The sequence below is a fragment of the Paramormyrops kingsleyae genome, chromosome 6 (assembly GCF_048594095.1).
Source record: "Paramormyrops kingsleyae isolate MSU_618 chromosome 6, PKINGS_0.4, whole genome shotgun sequence".
Taxonomy (NCBI): Eukaryota; Metazoa; Chordata; class Actinopteri; order Osteoglossiformes; family Mormyridae; genus Paramormyrops; species Paramormyrops kingsleyae.
The window spans coordinates 30,439,930-30,463,848 of record NC_132802.1 but is presented as its reverse complement, the minus strand read 5'-3'; the positions used below and the strand labels follow the sequence as shown (position 1 = coordinate 30,463,848).

Below are 23,919 nucleotides of genomic sequence, written 5' to 3'. Positions count from 1 at the left end.
AACCCAGCACTGCTGCCTCCCCCAGGGCATGTGGAACCTCGATTTATCCCGGATCAGTGGTACACCCAAACCCAGCACTGCTGCCTCCCCCAGGGCATGTGGAACCTCGATTTATCCCGGATCAGTGGTACACCCAAACCCAGCACTGCTGCCTCCCCCAGGGCATGTGGAACCTCGATTTATCCCGGATCAGTGGTACACCCAAACCCAGCACTGCTGCCTCCCCCAGGGCATGTGGAACCTCGATTTATCCCGGATCAGTGGTACACCCAAACCCAGCACTTCTGCCTCCCCCAGGGCATGTGGAACCTCGATTTATCCCGGATCAGTGGTACACCCAAACCCAGCGCTGCAGCCTCCCCCAGGGCATGTGGAACCTTGATTTATCCCAGATCAGTGGTACACCCAAACCCAGCGCTGCAGCCTCACACAGGGCATGTGGAACCTCGATTTATCCCAGATCAGTGGTACACCAAAACCCAGCGCTGCAGCCTCCCACAGGGCATGTGGAACCTTGATTTATCCCGGATCAGTGGTACACCCAAACCCAGCGCTGCAGCCTCCCCTAGGGCATGTGGAACCTCGATTTATCCCGGATCAGTGGTACACCCAAACCCAGCGCTGCTGCCTCGGGCATGTGGAACCTACATTTATCCTGGATCAGTGGAACACCCAAACCCAGCAAGCCCCCCCCCCCTCCCACCAAGCTATGGGTCTATGAACATCACCATGACCCCCCTCTCCTCTCTGCCTTCCTGTGGAAGGCCAGGATTAATTGCAGCAATGGACCAGCTCTTGGAACACTGGACGTTGGAAACTTGGTAGAACAAGTCATTAATATATCATTATTACATTTTTATAAAAAAAAAAGTTAAATTTGCCTTGGTTTAGGTTGCAGAGCAAACTAATTCCACTTATTCCAACCAGATCGGAGTCGCCTTCCACTCTGTTTTTTGCTAATCGTTTGCTAAATAACATTCCATAGTAGTTGTTGTTGCCTCAGTGATCACTTGTAACTTGTGTGTGTGTGTATGTGTGTCTATGTGTCTCACAGACAGCAGAGATAATCCATTGGTTTTTAGAGACATTGCCAAATAGGCCTTAGAAGTGCCCATAGCCACGGCGAGCGACAATCTTTCGCTGAGGAATCACAATGTACTGCTGTGTCTCCGGAATGGTTGCATTTATCACAATGGTAGCAAATTTATCAGCTTACAAATAAATGTGTTGTTTATTGTCAAAAGCATAATAATCACCTGCAGGGGAGGTAATAGTTTTCATTGTGTTTTCCTTCTGTTTGCACCCTGGGAAATGCAACAGATCCCAGAGGCATTTATGAATTACAAGAGGAGAAGGTTCCTGAACTAGAAAGAGCTTTAACCCTGCAGGTCTGACTGCACTCCAGCTGCACCAGCGAGACATGGTGGCCCCAGACATATTGATTACTGGGCCAGACCATTTGCACTTTCGCTCACACTAATGAGAGTGTCCTCTCTTACTCCATCGGTTCCTCCCTAGTGACCCCACAGCTTCACCCTGTCAAGAAACAGGGCACACTGAGCACGGTCTGAAATCCTGCCCTAGTGCCGTCGTTCCTGTCAACGGATGTCAGCATTTCGGAGGGGGTCACAGTTAGAATTCAGTGAAGAAATGTGAGCACGTTTTTTGTGTTGCTGCCGGGCCTCTCACGAATACTTCCGACTGTTTTCAAAATGCAGGTCCTTTGCGCATGCTGTTTAGGAACCAGTGAACTGCCTCTGCTTGTCAAGTTTGCCATACTGCCACTTTCTAATAAAAGCACACATAATCCATATTTTCAGTCAACTGTTAGTTTGTTTTAATACAAAATGGGAAAAGATGTGGTTAAGATGTGGGTGAGAGAAGCCAAATATTTTCTAAAAAGGTGTTGGATCTAAAAGACGGACTCATTTACCTATAGCAGTGATATCAATTAAATTATGCTATTTTTATTACTGGGGTACCCATACTGTATATGTAAAGACTGATTTTTTTTTGTATGATTTTTAGAGGTAACAATATGTGAGGTATTTATTCAGAAATACCCAAGCAGTCATAAATGTTTGTTTAGATTAAATTTTATTTATCCCAGGGAGAAATTCTTTTTCATACAGCAATGAGGTGCATCAAATGCACAGATACAAACATAAAGTGAAAAATCAAAGATAAAGTGCAAGGACAATACACAAAGTGCAAACAAGTACACATAGTGCAGACAAGTACACATAGAGCAAACAAGTACACATAGTGCAGACAAGTACACATAAGTGTGAACAAGTACAGATAGTGCAGACAAGTACACACAGTGCAGACAAGTACACATAGTGCAGACAAGTGCAGATAGTGCAGACAAGTACACACAGTGCAGACAAGTACACAGTACACAAACGGAATATTGTGCGCAATATTGCTTGAAACAATATTATCTGATTCTCTGGTGGAGGCTACAAAACAGTTGCTAATCATTTATGTCTAAATTCTGAAAAAAACTGAGACTTTAATTTCTGCTCCTCCAGAATTACATGATTTTCAGTAAGATTACATCCATTTCACATTGGCCCAAATATTCTCTTCGAGTTTTGATTCTCATATCAGGTCTCTCGGTCACGCATGCCTTTTTCACTTGCGAGCTGAAAACGTGCAGTAATTGGCCATTTTAAGTTGCTGCCCCGAGGCCGTGGAATGATCTTCCTCCATCATTGCGTTTTGCAGGCTCTGCTAAATGTTTTAAAGGGCAGAAACGTGTCTTTTTTCTCAGGCTTTTGGGAAAATGTGATCTTATGAAATCATGTATTGTTACGTATTGTTGTCTACTTTTCACCTGCTGTGTACTTTTACATTGTCATTTGCTTTTTTGTTTTGTGTTCTTCTATATTTTAGTTTTGTACAGTGCTTTGTGACTGTGAGTCTGTAAAAGGTGCTTGACATATGAAATTTACTTGAAAGAATATACATTTTAAAAACTAGCTACCTATTAAGGAAATTGTCCAATTATTGTCCATCTTCCAGCCCCTTATCCTGTACAGAGTTGCAGGGGGGTCAGGGGACACCCCAGGTGATATAAGGCATAAGTCAGTGGTACACTAAGGAGGGGCTGCAAGTCCAACGCAGCACATGTTTCCTCACTGTCACACTAGCATGGTCAGATGCCCTTAGGCTATTTGAGTCTTCAGAGGCCCTCCTTTGAAGCGGGGGGGCAGGGTTGTCAACTTTGGTCAGCTGGCTGAAGGGAGATTTTCAATTTGAGACAAATCTGCACACACATGCACAAGCATTTACACGCATGTAACAGTCTTATTACCTTGTAAATACAGTGTACGGTTTGCAAACTACCCCAACGCTTTTGATGTAGCTAATCTTAGGTTTAAAATGGAATAATATAGATTTGATGTAAGATTTCTTGCGTGAGCGTGAGAGTCAGAAAGCGTGAGAGCTGGCACCTCTGGGAGGGGGGCAGCGTCCCTTTGAACTGGATATATGCTTCAGAGAAAATCTGTCATTTTGGCAATACGACATCATATGCTGCTTAATCACCACGGTGACCGCTGTTTCTGCGCACTGCCTGCGTACACTGTCCCCTGCCTTCTGCTTGTGCGTCTGCTGCATCGAAAACACGCTCCGCCCTCTGGGTTGTGGTATGACAGGGCAAACAAGGTGCAGACACCTTTTAAGTATGTGACAGATTGTTCCCGCTAACGTGGTTGATTTAGTTTTGTCCAGATTTTGTTGTTGGGGCCCTTGATTAGCGGTAAGCCCAAGCATTAAAGAGCCTCTGGCTGTGGCCAGTGCAGAGATCCCAGTGACTCAAACCCTAAGTAATTTTATATCTTATGCTCTGGTTTCAGAGAGATGGGAGTCTGGATTCAGCCGAAGGCTTGACTCCCCTGGCGCCATCTACTGTCAAGTATATGACATCCCATTTGACAGTATTACATCAAATGCTGGTCTAGAGTAAAAATTTGATAAATATACAATTATAATATAATATAATATTTCTATTATGTTTAGTATGTTTTTGCATTGCATTTAAATTATAATCATTATTATAATTCCATTAAAATGACCCTGCACCACCTTCTACAGCTCCCCAGACAGCCCTCAGACTTATGCCAGATGCTGTCTGTGAACTTTAATAAGTTCTGCCTTTAACACCAACAATGATCTTGTGCTCTATCTGGCTCCTGCTGCCTCTCCGGCACCCATCAGCGACTTTGCCCGTCCTGCCCGCTCATGTGTTTGCCCTGCTGCCCCCTAGTAGGCACTGCAGGTCATCGAAACATGCACCTCCAGACTCAAGGACAGCTCCTTCCCAAGGGCCATAGATCACTAAATAACAACAAAAAATAAATTTGTGGGCATTATCAGTCTTTAGTGATCAAAAACCCAGGGCAATAATAATAATCCTTTACACGGTGTGACTGTAATGTTTTTATTATTTCTTTCTCTTTTCTTTCATTGCACTGATCAGGAGCAGTATTCCTAGTTTCACTGTGTATGTGATATAATGACAATAAAGTTTCTATTCTATTCTATTCTATTCTATTCTATTCTATACTGTGAGTATTACAACAACATGGCTCCATATTATAAAAGTCCAGGTGCTAGACTGGCCTGCCTGCAGTCCAGACCTGTCACACACTGAAAACATTTGCAGCATCATGAAAATGAAAAATACAACAAATGGGACTCTGAACTGTTGTGTAGCTGAAATCCTATATCAGGAAAGAATGGGACAGCATTTCACTTTCAAAACTCTAGCAGCTGGTCTGCTCAGCTCCCAAACGTTTACAGAGTGCTGTTAAAAGAAGAGGTGATGCAACACATCACCTCTTGCCCTTGGCCCAAGTCTTTAAAACATGTTGCTGGCATCAAATCCAAATTGAGCATATATTTCTCATAAAACACTCAGTTTCAACATTTGATATGTTGTCTTTGTTCTGTTTTCAGTTAAATATACTTTATATGATTTGCAAATCACCGCATTCTGTTTTTATTTACATTTTACACAGCGTCCCAACTTTTTTGGAAATGGGTTTGTATATGTATGCATGTATGTATGTATGCATGTATGTATGTATGCATGTAGGTGCACATATATGTGTATATACTTGTAAATTTTTCATATATCGTGTATATATTTTTGTGCCGTTAAAATGAATGACCGAGCACATGGCAAGTTTCTATTAATCAAAAATTAAATACGCTGTGACCTAGACTGCGACTGCAACTCTTCACCCGCCCAGTGCCTTTGTGGTGCTGATGATGCGAGCATCTCCGAAGTTGCCTTGCAGTATAGAGCAGATCAGACCCCGCCCCGCTGGCGGATGGAAAAGGGCGAGAACGCGGAACCTTGCGGCGTCTCTCATTTTTAACTATATCTGGATACCGGCCTCGTGGCGTTTGCGACTTTAAGCTGTACAGGGGACGATCCGAATACAGACGTTTTGATATAAAATATCTAGGTGCGAGATTTGTATTATACGAGGGAAATGCGAGATTTGAAGTTGTAATCGTAACTCTTTCGGTACGTGTGTTGCAGAGAAGCGCTACACATGATTAATTCTACTGCACTTATACATATGTATATATAGAGAGTTATCATCAGAAAACGTCCCCGTCTTTATAGTGGCAGAAACTAAGGAGTTCCTCAAAGGTCGTGTACGTTCAAGCCACATCTTATAGAATAAAAAGTGCAGCGTCTTTTTCAGCCATTGTTTAGAAGAGAGGGCATTTTCATATAATCGTATATAAAATATTTGAAAATATATTTCATGGATAACCTTCCGGATTAGCTGTAAAAATAATTTTATCTTACCATGGCCGACTCGACCGCAGAATGCAGCATCAAAGTGCTATGCCGCTTCCGCCCTTTAAATGAGAAGGAGATCAGGCGAGGAGACCGATTCATCCCCACATTTCAAGGAGACGACACCGTCATTGTCGGGGTGGGTTGCTTTCTTTTTAATATTTTTGAGACACGCTTTTATTTTCCGTTTTTCATATTATGTCGGTTCTCGTAAGTCTTCCAGATGCTGTTAATAGCGGGCACTTGTTAAAACACTGTTGATCGATGTTAATCGCACTTCCCCCATGGAAACCAGTGAACATATTTGATGTACATTTTCTGTTTTTATACTTATAGGAGGGGAAGATATATTTGATTAAATATCATACGATCATCGATTATCAGTAGATGCGTTAGTGAAGATATGACTTTGGATGGTTAATTAAATACTGGTATTCATTAAACGCCCATTTACTTTGTTTCGGAAACCTTCACAAAAAATCCCATTCATGTATGAATACATCGTATGTGAAGGAAAACGTAACCACGCCACACGTTAAAAATGATAAAATAGCGTCTGTAATAATAAAATAATTTGATAGTTTAATGATAAAAGAAATGACTGAATGCAGTACATCAATTAAGCTGAATCTAAATAACTTGAATTTGTAAGGTCTTTATGTTTAAGAAGCCGTGCCCAACCATTAACATAGCCTCAATTACATCAAAAAGCAAAAAAACTTTCATTTATTAAAGCTCAATAGACACGATTTCAAACTTGCATTAAAAATTAAAAGAACTTATCATTTTAATATTGTTTTAATATTTTAATTTAGCTGATACTAAGTAATAATACTTGTATCAACACAAGAAGAACTTATGACACTACAGAATGAGACAGTGCCAATATTCTGTGTTAATGTAGTTACTGAAACATTCGTTAGAGTGTAATGATGAGGTGTCTATTCAGCAGCTCACTTCCTGGCAGACTCTCGCTAGGTCCTGTCACTGGGGAGGCCCTTATTTCAGTGAGGCCACAGTGTAGCTCTGACTCAAGCTGTGTTCTTAGATATAGGTCAAAAGAAAACATTATTCTTTAGGGTTCCTCCTCTAAAATACTTTAAAATTAGTATAACAGTGTGGAATTACAGTGTGCGCTAAATCCACTGCTCTTATCTTTCTTCCTTAGGGGAAGTCGTATGTGTTCGATCGGGTTTTCCCCACCAATACCACCCAGGAACAGGTCTACAATACCTGTGCCAGACAGATCGTTAGAGGTAAGGGAAAGCAGTGCAGCAGAACAGATACAGATACATGCATTCAAGGGCATAACTTTGGGTTGAAGATTGGGGGGGTTGAGGTCTCCATTCATTTAAGGCGGTCCAGGGGGCTGTATTGTCTAGTTTTGAATATTGAGGGGGGGTTACAAGCCCCCATTCCCCCCATAACCTATGCCCATGCATGCATTTATTTTTATTTTACATTGATTTATTTGGCAGATGCTTTTTGTTCAAAACAGCCTGCAAGTGAGACAGATAATACATAATAAGAGGCTGAACAGTTACCGAAACAACTGCAAGATAGTTGTGGGGAAAAGAGTTACATGAAACACTGCTTCAGAGCCTCGCATTTGTAAAAAGAAATGCTGTACATTTATTTTTAAGTGGTCAGACTTAAAAAATAAAACCAGCACACAAATATCTCACAAGAGAGACACTTAGTGCAAGAAAAGTGAAAAGTACAGATCTTGCTCTATATTTAATAGGTCCTATTTATCTAAAGCTAGCTGGACAGGTGAGTGGATGTTCAGGGTCAGATGTTGTTTGTTTTTGCTTTTTCAGTTTTGCGTCTCATTGTCAACTTAGAGTGTTTGTAATGTGGTAATGGTCTCCACATGTGTTCTAACTTAAAATAATGACTTGCTCATTTCACATCTTCTCCTTATAGATGTCTTGGAGGGATACAATGGGACAATTTTTGCCTATGGGCAGACTTCCTCAGGCAAGACCCACACTATGGAGGTAAGAGATCATTTCATGCTTTGAGTGGGTTGGCCAATGAAGGGTGTTATCTGCTGATGTAGTGATCTTCAGTACAGTTAATTCTTCAGAACTCGACGGTGTCACTCACCAGTTGTGTATGGGAATTAATTGGGATTTGCTGGGATTCACTCCTGGCCTGCCAGCAACACTGCATTTATTTTTGGTTGCCAATAAAATGTAGCCAGTGATGTTGCATTTACACCATACATGCAACTGGCCATCTGGTAGACAGTGTTAAATGATGTAAGTGGTAAGTATTGAAAATTAAACGTAAAAATAAAAATATGTAACTTGATAAAGATGTTTAACATAATCATATGAGGCCATCAAAGCATAATTTGGTCATATAATCAACCATATCATCCAATTAGTAAGCAGTTGTGTCATTAAATTTCTGTATATTTACTATGTCTTCAGTCTCGTTTCTTTTTTCCACATTTAGGGGAAGCTGCACGATGAAGAGCGCATGGGCATCATTCCCAGGATTGCTGATGACATTTTCAGCCATATCTATACCATGGATGAGAATCTGGAATTCCGCATCAAGGTTCGGTAATCAGGACTACGCTCACAGACCTGTGTAGAACTACAGGGTCAAAATGCTCACAGCGACTGTAACCTCAGCTTGACAAGGACTGCCTGGATTCCGAGTGTGCACAGGCTTTGGGGTCTAATTCCATTCACACCAGAATGACCATCTCATGAGCCTGTGCAAATAAATATTTTCATAGATACAAAGTAATGATTCTTTGAGAAGTTTAATAACTTAGGAGATCAAGTCGGATCTATTTTTCAAACAGAGAACCACGCTGCTGTGTCAGAAACAATAACATCTAACGTTAATATCGTTACATGATTTGTTTGTAGTTGTCATGACAGCTTCTGGCACACGTTTATTCCCTTTTTTGATTATTTCTTTTGATGCTTTCAGGTGTCATATTTTGAAATATATATGGAAAAAATCAGGGATCTTTTAGATGGTAAGTACTCATCACAGAAAAGTGCTTGTTTTAATTTTATCATGCCAACTTTGCTAACATAACAGAATTTTTTTATCATCTCTGTTGAAATGACACATTTATTTTTTTATTTTTTTATTTTATATCATCTAAAGACACCCTAGTTCCCTTGAAAAGAAGACTGTGGTCATTCACTGCCATACCCCCATATGAAATGCCTCTGTTCCATATTGTCCTGAGAAGGACAGTAATGTCATCATAAAGATAACTTTGCCTTGACTGAGTCAGGGACTCTAAATGCATTTTTAAATGAGTATTTCCCAGCCTTGCATTTATTGATGCACAGTTCAGAGATGCTGTGTCCTGGATGATCTTCGGCTTACCCTGTCTGCTCCTTTCAATAAATTAAAGGCAATACCTCTTAAACGCCACACCCATATGTGCAGAGTCAACTGGCCTGGCCATTTTTAAAAAATGGCTTTATGTCATGTGTCTGGATGTGTCCATATGCCCTCATTCCAGAACTCTAATTAGTGCTCCCTTTCTTAGTGACCAAAGCCAACCTTGCAGTCCATGAGGACAGAAACCGGGTCCCATATGTGAAGGTGAGTCACACATACAACTTATTTCATACATGTTCTTTTCCTTGTGGACTTTAGACATTGATTAATATTCAAATTGAAACACTACCAAAATGTATATGTTTTAACCATTTTCATCCATTAAGTATTCAGTTTGTGCCACTGTCCCCTGTCTTCTTCACCTTTTCATGCAGGGTTGTACTGAACGTTTTGTGAGTTGCCCAGAAGAAGTGATGGATATCGTTGACGAGGGAAAAGCCAACCGGCATGTCGCTGTTACCAGTTAGTGCTTCTAGTTCTGCGTCCAGTAATGTCTAGTGATGTCCAGGCTGCCCGTTCCTGTCGCTGACAGCACCCCTGCCCTTCCTCTCTGTAGACATGAACGAGCACAGCTCCCGCAGCCACAGCATCCTCCTGGTGGACATCACGCAGGAGCACACGGAGACGGAGCAGAAGCTCACCGGGAAGCTGTATCTGGTGGACCTGGCAGGCAGTGAGAAGGTGAGGGGAGGGCCGTTATTGGATCTAGAGGACTTTCCTGGCAGTTGCTAAGGAATGCTGGAAAAAACAGGAGCGCATTGTGTAATGTAACATTTAACGTAACATTATAGGTGCCTCCTATAGCAGCTGCCAAAAACCCCTGGTCTATGACATCACTGATGGTGTGTTGTCATGGTACCTGTATTCATTAGCACTTCTTAAGTTAAATGTTATGTATTCAGTAGCTGACCTCACCGTGTCTCTGCATCATCCTTCCAGGTCAGTAAAACAGGTGCTGAAGGTGCTGTCCTGGATGAGGCCAAGAACATCAACAAGTCACTGTCATCACTTGGCAATGTCATTTCTGCGCTGGCCGAGGGAACGGTCAGTCACGCTCACAGTTAATCTCTGTGTCAGTACTGGTCTGTAGCTGGACTTGCATATTTCATGTTAAATGTTCTTACATCTCGGGCTTATGGGGTGAATATGGCCAACTGCCTACTTCCACGTAGTCCCTGTCAATTTATAAATAATATTGATACAGCTTCTGATGTGGACTGTAAGATGATTTCAGAGTACAAACGCACTGATTGGAATTCAACAAACACATCGACCCCACAATTATAGAAGTAAAAAACCCCTGCTATTCTGAGTTTTTGCACTTGGGGGCCAGTAGTGAATGAATATAACATTGAGTGCCATTATCACATGCCCAGGGAACTGCCAGGCTTTCCTCAAAATGAGTCTGATGAGAAATGTGGTTGGAGACAGGGTTTATCTGCATAAACTGCACTGAACAGCAGCTACAGGGCTACCTTACTATAACTGAAATTACAGGCAGGCAAAGTTCTCTTTACTTGAAGTGTTACGGTTTGTTGTCAGATATTGTTAATTGTGAATTCTGCCAGTAATCACTATTTGAATAGCACCATTAATCCATAATTGTTTGTGAGGGTAGCTTTTAGGGAGACCGTTCCTACTACATATACATTACTGTTCAAAAAATTTGGGGTCACTTAGAAATTTCCTTGAAATGTTGAAAACATACATGAAATGAGTTTGAATAGGAAATATAGCTAAATAAATATGAAATAGTCACTGACGAAGTTAGAAATACTCATTTTGAAGTTAAAATAATAGTGTTCTTCAAACTTTGCTTTCGTCAAAGAATCTTCCATTTGCAGCAATTAAAGCCTTTTTAGACCTTGGGCATTCTAGATGTCAATTTGTTGAGGTAATCTGACGAGATTTCACCCCGTGCTTCCTGAAGCATCTCCCACAAGTTGGATTGGCTTGATGGGTATTTCTTACGTACCATTGGGTTAAGCTGCTCCCATAACAGCTCAGTAGAGCTGAGACCCAGTCACTGTGCTGGCCACTCCATCATACACAGAACACCAGCTGACTGCTTCTTCCCTAAATAGTTCTTGCATAGTTTGAAGCTGTGTTTGGGTCATTGTCCTGTTGTAGGACAAAATTGGCTCCAATTAAGCGCCGTCCACTGGGTATGGCATGGCGTTGCAAAATGGAGTGATAGCCTTCCTTCTTCAAGATCCCTTTTACTCTGTACAAATCTCCCACTTTACCATCAGCAAAGCAGCCCCAGACCATCACATTGCCTCCAGCATGCTTGGCAGATGTCATCAAGCACTCCTCTAATGTCTTTTCATTTGATCTGTGTCTCAGAAACGTTCTTCACCTCAAACTTAGATTCGTCTATCCATAGCACTTTTTTCCCTGTCTTCCTCTGTCCAGTTTCTGTGTTCATTTGCCCATCTCTGTCTTTTCTTTTTATTGGCCATTCTGAGATACAGCTTTTTTTTTGCAATTCTGCCTAGAAGGCCAGCATCCTGAAGTTACCGCTTCACTGTTGACATCGAGACTGGTCTTTTGCGGGTACTATTTAATGAAGCTCCTCTTTCTGTTGTGGCTAGAACCAGTTTGTGCTACTCTGTGAAGGGAGTACTACACAGCATTGATCTTCAGTTTCCTGGCAATTTCTCGCATGAAACAGCCTTAATTTCTCAGAACAAGAGTTTCAGAAGAATGTTCTTTGTTTCTGATCATTTTGAGCTTGTAATCTAATCCACAGTTGCTAATGCTCCAGATACTCAACTAGCTCAAAGAAGGCCAGTTTTATTGCTTCTTTAATCAGCACAATAGTTTTCATCTGTTTTATGCATAATTGCAAAACGGTTTTCTAATGATCAATTAACCTTTTAAAATGATAAACTTGCATTACTAAACAACATTCCACTGGAACACAGTGCTAATTGTTGCTGATTATGGGCCTCTGTACACCTATGTAGATATTCCATTAAAAAATAGCCGTTTCCAACTATGATAGTCATTTACAACATTAACAATGTCTACACAGCATTTCTGACCAATCTGATGTTATTTTATTTAATGAACAAAAAACCTGCTTTTTTTCAAATGCAAGGAAATTTCTAAGTGACTCCAAACTTTTGAATGATAGTGTAAATTGGCCCACTTGGTTAGACTGGGTCCAGTGTGGCTCATTAACTGAAATGAGTTTGGCACCCCCCTTTCCACAGTTTTAGTTAATGTTATTATCTGCTGGGATACAAGTCGCAGAGTGTTCACTGGAGTACGCTAAATTCTCGCTTGTTTTTCCATGTAGAAAGCACACGTCCCATACAGAGACAGCAAGATGACCCGGATCCTGCAGGATTCACTGGGGGGAAACTGCCGTACCACAATATTTATCTGCTGCTCCCCTTCCAGCTTTAATGATGCTGAGACGAGGTCCACCCTTATGTTTGGACAACGGTACTAAAACCAGCTTCAGTTAGGGTGTATTTTCTCATTTCAAGATTACAAATAAGAGGAAATTAGTATAGGGGTGTGGAACATGAACCTTATTAGAAGCTGTTAATATTTCATATATTCAGGTATCAAATTTGCACCCATTAAGATCTTACTGTACAACCATATAAACGTCTGACAACACCCACATACCAGCCTTGTTCCTGTACTAGTTCACGTTCTCTTCCCGAACTTAGTGCAAAGACCATTAAGAATACGGCATCCGTGAATTTGGAGCTGACGGCAGAGGAATGGAAGAAGAAATTTGAGAGGGAGAAAGATAAGAGCAAGTCACAGAAGGAAACTATCCAGATGTTGGAGACTGATTTGAAGCGCATGCGCCATGGTGAGATGAAGGAACGCACATCAAACCCAGCCAACAGTTCCGGCTTGTTGTTAAATTTGAACAGCATAGGTAGGTCTTTGTCGTGAAACTACAGACATCCGCCGCTAAAGCTAAGGCTAACAGACACTGGATTTTTTTTTTTAATCACTGTCTGCCGTCTCTTTTTAAGAGAAATACCTTCCAGAGGCAGAGCAACTGGAGCCCTCAGATGCTGGAAACACCTCCACTGTGACATGTCACTCTGAGGACCGTCTGAAATATGAGGAGGCGATTAGCAGGCTGCACCAGCAGCTGGACAGCAAGGTGAGCAGTGCAGGTCACCACAAAAAAGCACTTCTACATAACATGTGCACAGTTACCATCCAAAATTAAACTTGACCCTTGACCCCTAACAAAGTCACTGTTAACTGTTGCGTACAGTGTTTTTGATTTTGTAAGTATCTGTAATCAAATGTAAATGTTCTACAAATGTTATTCAGGATAGTGAAATTATCCAGCAGAGTAAGACGGCGGGAAAACTGAGGAAACAAATCTTGGAGCGTAACAAGGTGAGGATCCGTCTACATCTCCCAGCAGGAGTTTCTACAGGCTTAGTCCATCTGCCTCTGTTACTGCCTCTGTTACTGCCTCTGCATTTGAAGTACACTGTGAATCTGCCTGATTATTATTTTTCCGTCTCAGTGTGCAGCATTGTCACTTAATTGCTCCAGGATTGTGGGTTCAGATTAGGCCCCAGCTCTGTCTGTGTGCAGCTTGCATGTTCCCCCGTGTTCCTGTGGGTTTTGCTCTGGACATTCCAGTTTCCTCCCTAAGACTTTTTAAGTGAATCTGAGTCACCAATTGGAACAAGAAAGGTTTACCTGGCAGGCGTAGATCATTTTTCATCGCGATTTGATCCACTCACTCTCACAAGCAGGATTACTCATCACACCGATGGCTTTTGTGCCAGCATCAAGCAGCACTAATGATCTGCTTAGTCCCTGAGCCAACATTAAGCTGGGCTTCTCTCCATGTCACGTTTCCAGCTCCTGGCGTACACACATGAGACCAGCGAGGATGTACATGGTCATCTGAGGCGACTGCAGGAAGAAAACCACCACGCCAAAATGGAGGTGAAGGAGGTGCTGTATGCTTTAGAGGAGCTGGCACTTAATTATGACCTGAAGAGTCAGGAAGTGGAGGAGCAGAGTCAGCAAAGTCAGCTGCTGGCCACAGAACTCGTGCAGAAAATGGTCAGTCAGATTTCTCCTTACTCTCCCTGCACACTACTGTGTGCCCCCCCCCCCCTCCACCAACACAAGTGCCCTCTGTAGGCCCATCTACAGGCCCTGGAAGAAGAGCTGTCCCAAATGCAAGGGGAGAGCAAGCAGCAGCGCAAGCACATTGCCAAGGTTCTCAACAGCCTCATGCAGGACCTGAGCGAGTTCAGTGCTGTCATGGGCAACAGGCAGATCAGGCTGGTAAGCAACTCAACTCAACTCAACTCAACTCAACTCAACTCAACTCAACTCAAAGTTTACTTATAGAGCTGATTCCCAGACACAAAGGTGACACCAAAGTGGCCATATGACTACTTAGCAAGAAGCCATAGAGAACAAGTACTGTAAGTTTTTAAGTTAGTCTTAAAGAGGCAGTAACACTTTACCTGATGGGGCACAAATCGTGAATAAATCATCAACAAATGTAGTCCCTACTTGAGATAAAATATGCGTCACGATTCATTAATGATGAACAAACATGAGGTCAGTATTTCACTGGTGTTATTCTTTCTCGTTTCTTCAGTAGTTCCTCAGTCGTTCACAAGGTTTTACACAATGAACTGAAACAGTTAAAAATATAGCAACTGCTTGAGATAAAACAAGCATCCGATTTATTAACGGGGAATTAACATGAGATCAGTATGCAACTAAGACTTAGTTTGTAGTTAATTAATACATAAATTATAGCATAATGCTGTATTATTTGTGCCCCGTGAAGTAAAGTGTTACCAAAGAGGCTAACATAGGAGGCAACGCTAACATGCAATGGTAGCTTGTTCTAGCAGTTACTGTAAAGGTGTGATCCCCTTTATTTTAAGCCTCAAAGATGGGAGGATACCTGTAACACACAGACACTTGGGCCGGAAAAGCAGGACTGTTCCTTGTCCTTTGCTCTAACTCTAACCGTAACCCTAACCCTAACCCTAAACCTAACCTAGCCTGTGGAGATCAGCAGCGCACTGGAGGAGGAATTCACGGTGGCACGGATTTACGTAAACAAGATCCGGGCGGAGGTGAAATCCATGGTGAAGAGGTGCCGTCGCCTGGAGACGCTGCAGCAGGAGTGCCACCGTGAGATGGAGGAGACGGGCTGCGAGCTGTCGTCCTGCCAGAGGCTGATCACACAGGTCGGGAGCAGAGCGAGACTGTGCAAAGTCTTAACCAGTCAAAGAAAATGATACCTAAATGATCTTCATGTTGGCATAAAACTATGAATCTAGGTCTGTCGAAGTATGTCAGCTGAGCCATTTCTATACCTCTCCAGAATTTACCCCATTATTTACAGGAACCATCCAATACACTTCTGTGTTTTTTTACCTAACCACTAGAATTAAGTCACCCATCAACTTACGACCCATAGAATGACGTCTGACTGTATTACTCTTTGTCGAGATACGTCGGAAGCAGACTTGGTGGACTTCAGCAAATGAATTTCACCAAATGTGCGACATGTGGCAAGAACCAAAGCAAGCTGATTGTGCTGCCACTATAGAGATTTACTTAAATCTGTGTGATATTGTATCTAATGTTATACAGCATATTTCTCTTCTTCCTTATAATAACCAAAATACATTTAGATTGATTTACGTCCTCAAGTCCGGGACATAAGTAAATGGATACCTGGACATGGAATGGCTGAGGTGGCATTAGGGGAGGTCTGAGAACTGAGGTGGTCAGTTCTGGCCATCAAAGTCATTTTTTTTGGAGAAAAGAAAACATCTTGCAGCTTTTTTCTGAGTAAATTTACCCTTACTGCACGAGGGCAATCGCTTGGGGGGGGGGGAGGCTTATATGTTCTCCCAGGGCCTGGACTGGACTGCAGAATATACAGAGTGAGGCCAAGGCGACATTTTGTCAGGGGGGGCAGAATTCCTTGCTACGCCTCTGTACTATCCAGATAAATAGCTTCAAACAATTTCTTTGATGGCTTAAAACTTTTACACAGTATTGTATGTATGTCAGTGTTTCAGGTTATGTCTTTTTTTTTTTACTTCATTTGGTGACTGTCTGCCAAGCACATTTGTGGGTCATGTGCTGGATTATAGGGGTCTAACCCTTGAAAAAGACTGGTTCATATGTAAAGCTAGATTATTGGCAAGTCTCTTACATCCTTCGTGTAAGTCAAGGTATCTAAGCCTGACGTCCTGTGTGCCTGCACTGCTCAAGACTTCTAGTCTGTTTTTCTAGCATGAATCCAATATCTGCTCTCTGACGGAGTGCATGCAGAATGTGGAGCTGACGAAGAAGGAGATGGAAGAGAGCTACAAGGTTCTAAGTGAAGAGATGACAAAACTTCAGGCTGAAGGTAAGGGCCTTATTGCATACTAGTGCTCATAAATACCCATTAGCCATACTGAAGTGCATTTTGTATTGCAGTGCAGACTCACCTTGCAATAATTTAGTATTTTTATAATTTATGAACCTGTCAATTTTTTTTCATCTGCAGATACCCTACACAAAGGTACAAGCAGAGAACTGTTGGGAAAAGACAATGACAAGGTAGTCCTTTATGCTGGGAAGAGACAATGACCGCTATTCAGAGCTGCATGATTGACCTTACTACTTGTTTTTCTTTCCTTGTTCTCTTTATTTGAGTCTTTTTTTTCCATTTCTCCTGACCTCTCTCAGGGGGCTGAATGCCAGGAAATGGATTCTCATCACGAGCCCCCCCACATGCAGCTTGGACATCTGCATGATGACATCAATGAGAAACAAAAGATCATTGGTGACCTCAAAGAGTCAGTGACTCCTCTAATCTTAGATATACAATTAGAGCTAGAATTAGTACCCTCAGTTTGATCAAACCCTTGTTTGATTGTGGAAAATATTATCTAGAGTTTATTTTGAGTTCTGTGATGTACTTGTCAAACCATGAAACCCAAGGTAAATTATAATCTGAATTAAATTATCCTGTCATCCTCAGTGCCTATTGCCTAAAGTATATTTGGTTTTGCATCTATACAGTGTTGTATATGAATATATGCTGTAATACAGTAATGCAGGCTGACAAGTTTACAGTAAAACTATGAGGAAACCTGGCAGGTCTTTTTAATAAACTAAACTAAACTAAAAACATGGACTGCCTTCTTAGATGGAATCTGGAGTCAGAGAGGGAGCTGGAGCACCTGCATGCTGAGTTTGCTTGTCTGAAGATCCAGGAGCAGGAGAAGTCTAAACATCTAGCAGATCTTAAGTAAGGATGTGCACAGCACTGCAGAACACAGCTCTTAAATTCAGCGTAGTGCTCTGCACAATGCAATTTATATTGACTTGATGTAAACTCATTTTAAAACCTGGTGTTTACTGTATGTCGAGATTTAGGCCAATGGAATGGCAGTATATTTACTGAAGAAATTCTATTTTACTTTTCTCTTTCTTTTCTAAGTTTTAACTGATATATATTTTTTTCTACATGCAGCAGTGTCTGCAGGAAGTCTTGTTTGGGGTGACCATCAGGGGGCAGTTATATTTATGGGGTGGCTGCGATACACCCTGTTTATTCTATGGTTCCTCTTGAAAATAATCCATGTTTATTTTATTTTATTTTTTTTATTTACTAGATCAGCCCCTCCAACAGGACAAATTCTTTTTTGAACTGATAAAATGCTTCACATACTACAACTCACATAGACCATTAGACTATATAATAAGTTGCTCCAGTCCAGATATATAAAGATATACATTATTATTGTTACTCATGCAGCTATTATTGTGAATATTGTTCTCTTAAGTGTTTCATAATCCTTCCCCTTCCATCAGATTTAAGCTTGAGCAGCATTACCAGTCCAGACAGGGTCTCAGAGCGCTGGAGAAGACTGTGGTGAGTGTATCTCCCATGTCTCCTGGTCCATGTATTTAAGTGTCATAACCAGCCAATACATACCAAAACCATAGTAAAAATAAAAAGTAAAAAATAACCGTAACCGTGTGTGTGGGAGTGTGTTATTTCATCAGGATTTGTCTCCTTCCTCTCAGTCTGTCTTCTCTTTACTGTCATTCGTGTTTTTTTTGTTCAATATTGCAGCAGGAGCTGCAGGCTCTCCACTACCTGCGGAAGGTTTTTATGCAGGACCTCGTGGCTCAATTTAGAGATGTGAGTGAGAGTGTGAGCGCCATTGCTGTGCTGGTGTGCTTTACAGCCGCTTTACTTCACGGCAGGGAGGTCTGATCCCTTCCTTTCTCATCTAGATCAAAGAAATGGAGTTTGCCACGGAGAACTGGGGAACAGACACTGAGAAACACAGAATTACCTTCCTGGAGAACAACCTGGAGCACCTTACGAAGATTCACAAGCAGGTACCAGAAGCCTTGCAGAACTCAAGGACTGGGTGGCCTCTGGACATTCCTGATGTACCACTGCGACATCTTCTGGCTAAAGGACATAACTGTAACAACAGCAAACATTCGTGTTTACATGACTTTCCCGTAGCTGTTAGCAATGTAGCAATCAGTAGAACAGTAGATAAATGTGCTGGAAAAAAGGACAGAAAAAGGGTGGTGTTTATATAGTCAGTTTCCTCTTTCCTCAATCTTTCCTCTCCTTGGCCAAACACCCCCCTGCCCCTCCAGTTGGTACGTGACAATTTTGAACTGCGCAGTGACCTCCCCAAACTGGAGAGACGTCTGCAGCACACAGCTGAAAGAGTGCGCGCTCTGGAGGGGGCACTGAGGGGGGCCAAGGCGGGGGCGGCCCGTGACCGCCACCTCTACCTGCAGGAGGTGGAGCACATGAGGGAACTCATGCAGACCAGGAGATACCAGGAACAGCCAGGTACAGCATGCTCACTGTGCGGCCAACCCCAGTGTGTGGCTGGGAGAGGCTCACAGACACGTAAACAGAAAAGACTTTTCATGCAAACAGGCACGGTATGAGTAGCAATCTGATTATTGTATATGAAGAATTACTGTACAAACTGGGAGTCTTGACAGTAGGTGCAGTTATTAAAGTAGAGGGAATGTCTTAGGATGAACCTGTTTAATCCCAAAGTTTTCCTTGCCGTTAGAGTGCATGATAGAATTAAACTTGCTCTGGTCATATGACCATTGACCCTAGTGCTATGACATTAGTTTTGTATTAAGACAACCTCTACTTTCATTTATAGGAAGTCTTTTGGGCAGATAAGCAACAACCAAACTCTTTTAGAGCTTAAAAAAATGACAAAAAAAAATTTGGTCACAGTTGCGACTGGTGAGATTAGATGGGTTAAGTGCCCCAGAAATGTACCTAAGCAAGCTTAGAGGACCCATATGAGACCAGAGGCGTAGAGGATTGGAATTAGTGTACTGATTCATGCCTCTCTGAGTACTGATTCATGCCTCTCTGAGTACCGATTCATACCCCTCTGAGGCTGGGGAGGCAGGGCCATCACCTCATTTTAAAGGAGAAATGAATTACAAATGTTGCTCTGAATGTTATTGGTTTTTCTCTGATGTGAGCCGTTACTGTAGTGCACTTGGCTAAGCTGTCCACAATGTTAGCCAATCTATTTTTTGTTCAGAAGGCTGCCTGGACATGATGTTCCAGCCCGAAGGCGATTCCTCTCCAAAGCCATGGCGCCCCCTACAGGCTAACAGGTGAGTCATAGAAGGTCATATACAAGTCATGCATAGAAACTACATGAATGCAGGGTTGATCACAAGATAAGAACAAAAACAAAAGAATGAAATAAAGAATGAAAGAAAAAAAGAGCTGTGATATGACTAAAAGAAAGGGTTCAAAGCAATGATGCATGTTTAATCCTGGGCTACTTGTCACCTTGGTATTAAGACTGTATGCATGCATGTTCACTACCTGCCTATGACCAAATCTCTGTCTGCCTCACCAGTGGCCAGTCTTCTGAGGTGAGCTCTGAAGCAGACAGTGCAACCAGTTCCCTGGATCCATGTGCACTCCATGCCAGTGACGGTCAGTGTCTTACACTCCTGCTAGCTAGACAAGCACCTTCCCTTCAACCTCTTACCAGCCTTTTCTCTCAGTACTGCCCTCAAAGCAGTATTCTCCTCTCAATGGACTGAGTAACCCTTTCCTGTTAATTTTATCTCATCTGGCAGCAGAAAACAGGAGAGGAGACAGTGATAGTTGGTAAGCGGCTCTGCATCTCAGACCATAGCATACCGAAACTGAAGCGCACTGTTAGGAACTCAGACTGCAAGACTCTTTTCATCTGCTAAACTCATACTGTAGACCTCTGCCAGCTCTCTGATGGGAAACTGACAATAATATTGTGTTGCTCTACTGCAACATCATTAGCTTTAATTACTTGAGTACTAGAACTACTGCTGTTCTCTAGCATTGCCTTTCAGTATGCCATACAGACAGCTGTTTGAATTCAGACAGACCTGGAGCCTGCTATTGCATGTCATTCATATAAGGAATTCTCCACTGTCAGTGCAGTATGCATAGAAGCTACTTGCACATTTATTGTTTTGCAGCATGTTTGCAATGCATAGAAACAATTTGCATTATTACTGTAGCGTGCTTCCTGTGTGTAAAAGCTCTCTACGCTGTGGCGGTGAGATGGCTGTGCCCCCGAAGCTCTACAGTGCTCAGCAGGAGACTGCAACCAGCTGAAGGTACGTGTTAGATGTGGTTGGACACACATAATGAAATCGTGACCCTATCTCAGACACAATTATATACACACTCACACATCTGGATCTTGATTATTGACATAATTCCCTTTTAAATTGCTATTAATTATCATATTGGCATATATTAGACATACAGAGCTCAGCAGATAAAAAACATGAAGCTTAATAGTGAAAACACTACTGGAAATGAATGTGTTAATCCGAGATGCTTTGATGTAGAAGTGCACAGTGAATGACTGGCAATGCATGTCCTTCCCCTTGACACTCAACTGTCTGTCCACAGGTGACCGAGTTATCCCAGATCTCCCCAGTCAATCTGCATGTCAGCTGCCATCAAATGTTCTCTTCACAATTAACCCCCTGTGTTTCCCAAGTCTGTATCCATGGTAGAAAATTCACCGGTTATACAGCATATCCCCATGTTGTTAATGTCGATATTGAAGGAACCAGAGATGTGTTGAATTTCCCAGTATTCTATGGTCCACTTCAGGACTACACGCCCCACTTTTCAGTCCGCGAGCATGCAGTGGACAACCACACTAACGTACAACATCTCCATATCTCTCCATGTCATCTTTCCTCTTTCTCGTAACGTGGAGCATATATGTATGTGAGGGCTAACAAATCCCTGTTTACATTACTCAGCAAAGTGTTAGTTCATGAATAACAGGCATATAAAGAAGTAAGACTGTGGAAATGGAAAGACTATAGCTGTTGAGAGATTAACATATTAATATGCATTATGATTAAATGGGTAATTGCCAAATATATCATCTCACTGGTACTGTTCTTGCTTTTTTATACCATGGATTTATTACTAATTACACTGACTCATACCAGTTAAAGAGATATAAAAATAAGTTATTATGAAAGGAGCATAAAATACTGGACTAAGGACCAATATGCAAAGATGGAACCTTCCTTATGAGAAATCAGAAAATGTGAACTTCATCCAAAAGCTGGAACTGCCCATCAGTAAAGTAGGCCTTGGATATAAATGAAACTGTCCATTATTCTTTGGAGCCTGATGTATCCCCTTTAAATCTGGCCTGATCAATCAGTTACGGAAAAAGAAGGTCATGGGGTTCTGGCAATATCACCTCTTCCAATGTCATAACATCTGGTTCCTCCTTCACCTTAGGACAGAAGTAGAAGCTGCTCATTGTCTTATGTCTTGAGTCAGTAATTCCACCAATTCCAATCACATTTTGAATCACAGTCATGAAGAGTGTGGCCAGTGAAGTAAATTATGAAGACACTGTGAAGGAGGTTCCTCTGACATTCCTGCCTACCCACACAATTACCTCTCTCAATAAATAAGAGAAGGAGGGCGTGCGATGACAGTTCAGGGTTAACACTTTCTTTTGCACTATTCAGCATGTAGTATTTTGCTAATAAAATATGCACCTGTGTCCCAGTTAAAGTTTCTTGTACACATTGAATAGCCAGAATCAAAATTTACAATGTTTGGTTATTAAAAACAACCCAAAAATGTGCAAATATCAGTGTTGACAAAACAGTTTTTATTATTTAACTATGTATTTAAACATTGCTGTGATTAAAGACAATCATGTTTATGGCAATATGGTGTCAGTTGTCTTATTGAAACCAGTGGCAGCTTCGGAAGCATTGCTGCTGTAGATTATAGTGAATTATGTTGCAAAGAGCCATAGAGCAACCTCACAGAACTGTGATTCTGGGGTTTTTTTTTCATAGAAATTATTATTTGTCGAACAAGGACTTTTCATCGAAGGAATGAGAGTTATCAAACTGGACACAAATGCTAAAACAGAAACATTAACTGGTATTGCTTGACCATACATTTATCTTGATTGTATATTACAGCACAACTGTCCTCTAATGTGAGATAGGAATAAAATGAAGTGCTTGGTTGTCTTCAGCCCATAACGATAAAGTCAAATGCAGTTTTCATGATTCTGTCAAGACATTCTGCTACATCCTAGGAGATATGGCTTCATCATACGGGATAAATTTCATAAGATATTTTTGACATAGTGTGTGAGTACACTTGAACTTCTGCAGTCCAGTCTGCATATCCTTGAAACAAATTATAGAAACCAATTATGTAAACTAACCAATTTACATGCTTGGACTAATAATGTCCCCGACAAATTTTGTCTAATTTAAAATATTGCAGTTTGCAAGAATATTTTCATATAGAATTTTTCAATAACATATGGTTTTTGTATTGTGAAATTTTACATGAAATGCATCTCCTCCACTCCTTGTTAACCTACAGGTATCTACATTTTATATATCAATTATTGCCTCAGATGGTCGAAATCCAATATAAAGCACAATATACCACAGATAATATGGACAGAAGCAACTTTAGATATAAAGTAGGCCAAGGTAAAGGCTGGTATTCGCATGTTTATGAAAATGATGAGAAAGCAGAAGAAAACTTATAGACAATTGTTTTTCAGTTTTTTTTTTAAATGAAATACCAGCTCTACTACTCCTGTACCTCTAAATATCCAAGCATATCAGACTTGCAAATCGATTTCCCATTCATCACATGTGACAACTAGGAAATGTGCTATTAAGCACCAAGGCTAAAAACACCCTGTAAAATAAGACCATAAATGGGCTCCCCGATGTGCAGTTCAGGCATTCTTCAGGAGAAACAGAAGATTATTTGTGCACCAGGCCTATCCAAATCAATAAACAACGCATTTAATTAGGTTTATACCGTAGTTTATTTTTGTAGTATTTATATAGGGCAAATAAGGTTAAAAATTAATTTTAAATACATTAGTAAAAAAAACATTAGTAAACTAGCCCTAACTCGCCCTATATATTCTATTCTAATCTATTGTATTCTATTCTAAATTGACCAAATTTGCAACTTCAGAATTCAGATATTTTAATGCGGTCTCTAGCGTTAATTTGTAATTTAAGTAAATATTAAACATTATCTAAGTTATCTGTCTGCTTTTTACGATATTATATTCAATGAACATTTTTCTCCGTCCCGATGATGCCTGCTGAAGATGCCGTTGAAACGG

The 23,919-nt window shown here is 41.3% G+C and overlaps 1 protein-coding gene across 6 annotated transcripts; it reads left to right on the top strand.

Annotated features, from left to right (window-relative positions):
* Positions 1-5,278: 5,278 nt before the first annotated feature.
* kif5aa (kinesin family member 5A, a) lies at positions 5,279-22,473 on the top strand. 6 transcript variants are annotated; one of them, XM_023813381.2, is made up of 29 exons: positions 5,279-5,963; positions 6,993-7,080; positions 7,751-7,824; positions 8,288-8,392; positions 8,777-8,825; positions 9,354-9,409; positions 9,580-9,667; positions 9,762-9,886; positions 10,145-10,249; positions 12,510-12,658; positions 12,892-13,109; positions 13,210-13,343; positions 13,520-13,588; positions 14,066-14,272; positions 14,354-14,500; positions 15,238-15,426; positions 16,487-16,604; positions 16,746-16,798; positions 16,928-17,037; positions 17,391-17,492; positions 18,059-18,119; positions 18,324-18,392; positions 18,488-18,595; positions 18,869-19,070; positions 19,798-19,873; positions 20,125-20,204; positions 20,354-20,381; positions 20,795-20,872; positions 21,174-22,473. In XM_023813381.2, exons 1-28 carry the CDS (start codon positions 5,835-5,837, stop codon positions 20,868-20,870), a joined length of 3,015 nt encoding a protein of 1,004 aa, XP_023669149.2. In that variant the 5' UTR covers positions 5,279-5,834; the 3' UTR covers positions 20,871-20,872; positions 21,174-22,473. The 6 variants fall into 6 exon arrangements, with proteins under 6 accessions (XP_023669149.2, XP_023669144.2, XP_023669147.2 ...); XM_023813376.2 differs by having other exon boundaries at positions 20,774-20,872; XM_023813379.2 differs by having other exon boundaries at positions 20,351-20,381.
* The last annotated feature ends 1,446 nt before the right edge of the window (positions 22,474-23,919 follow it).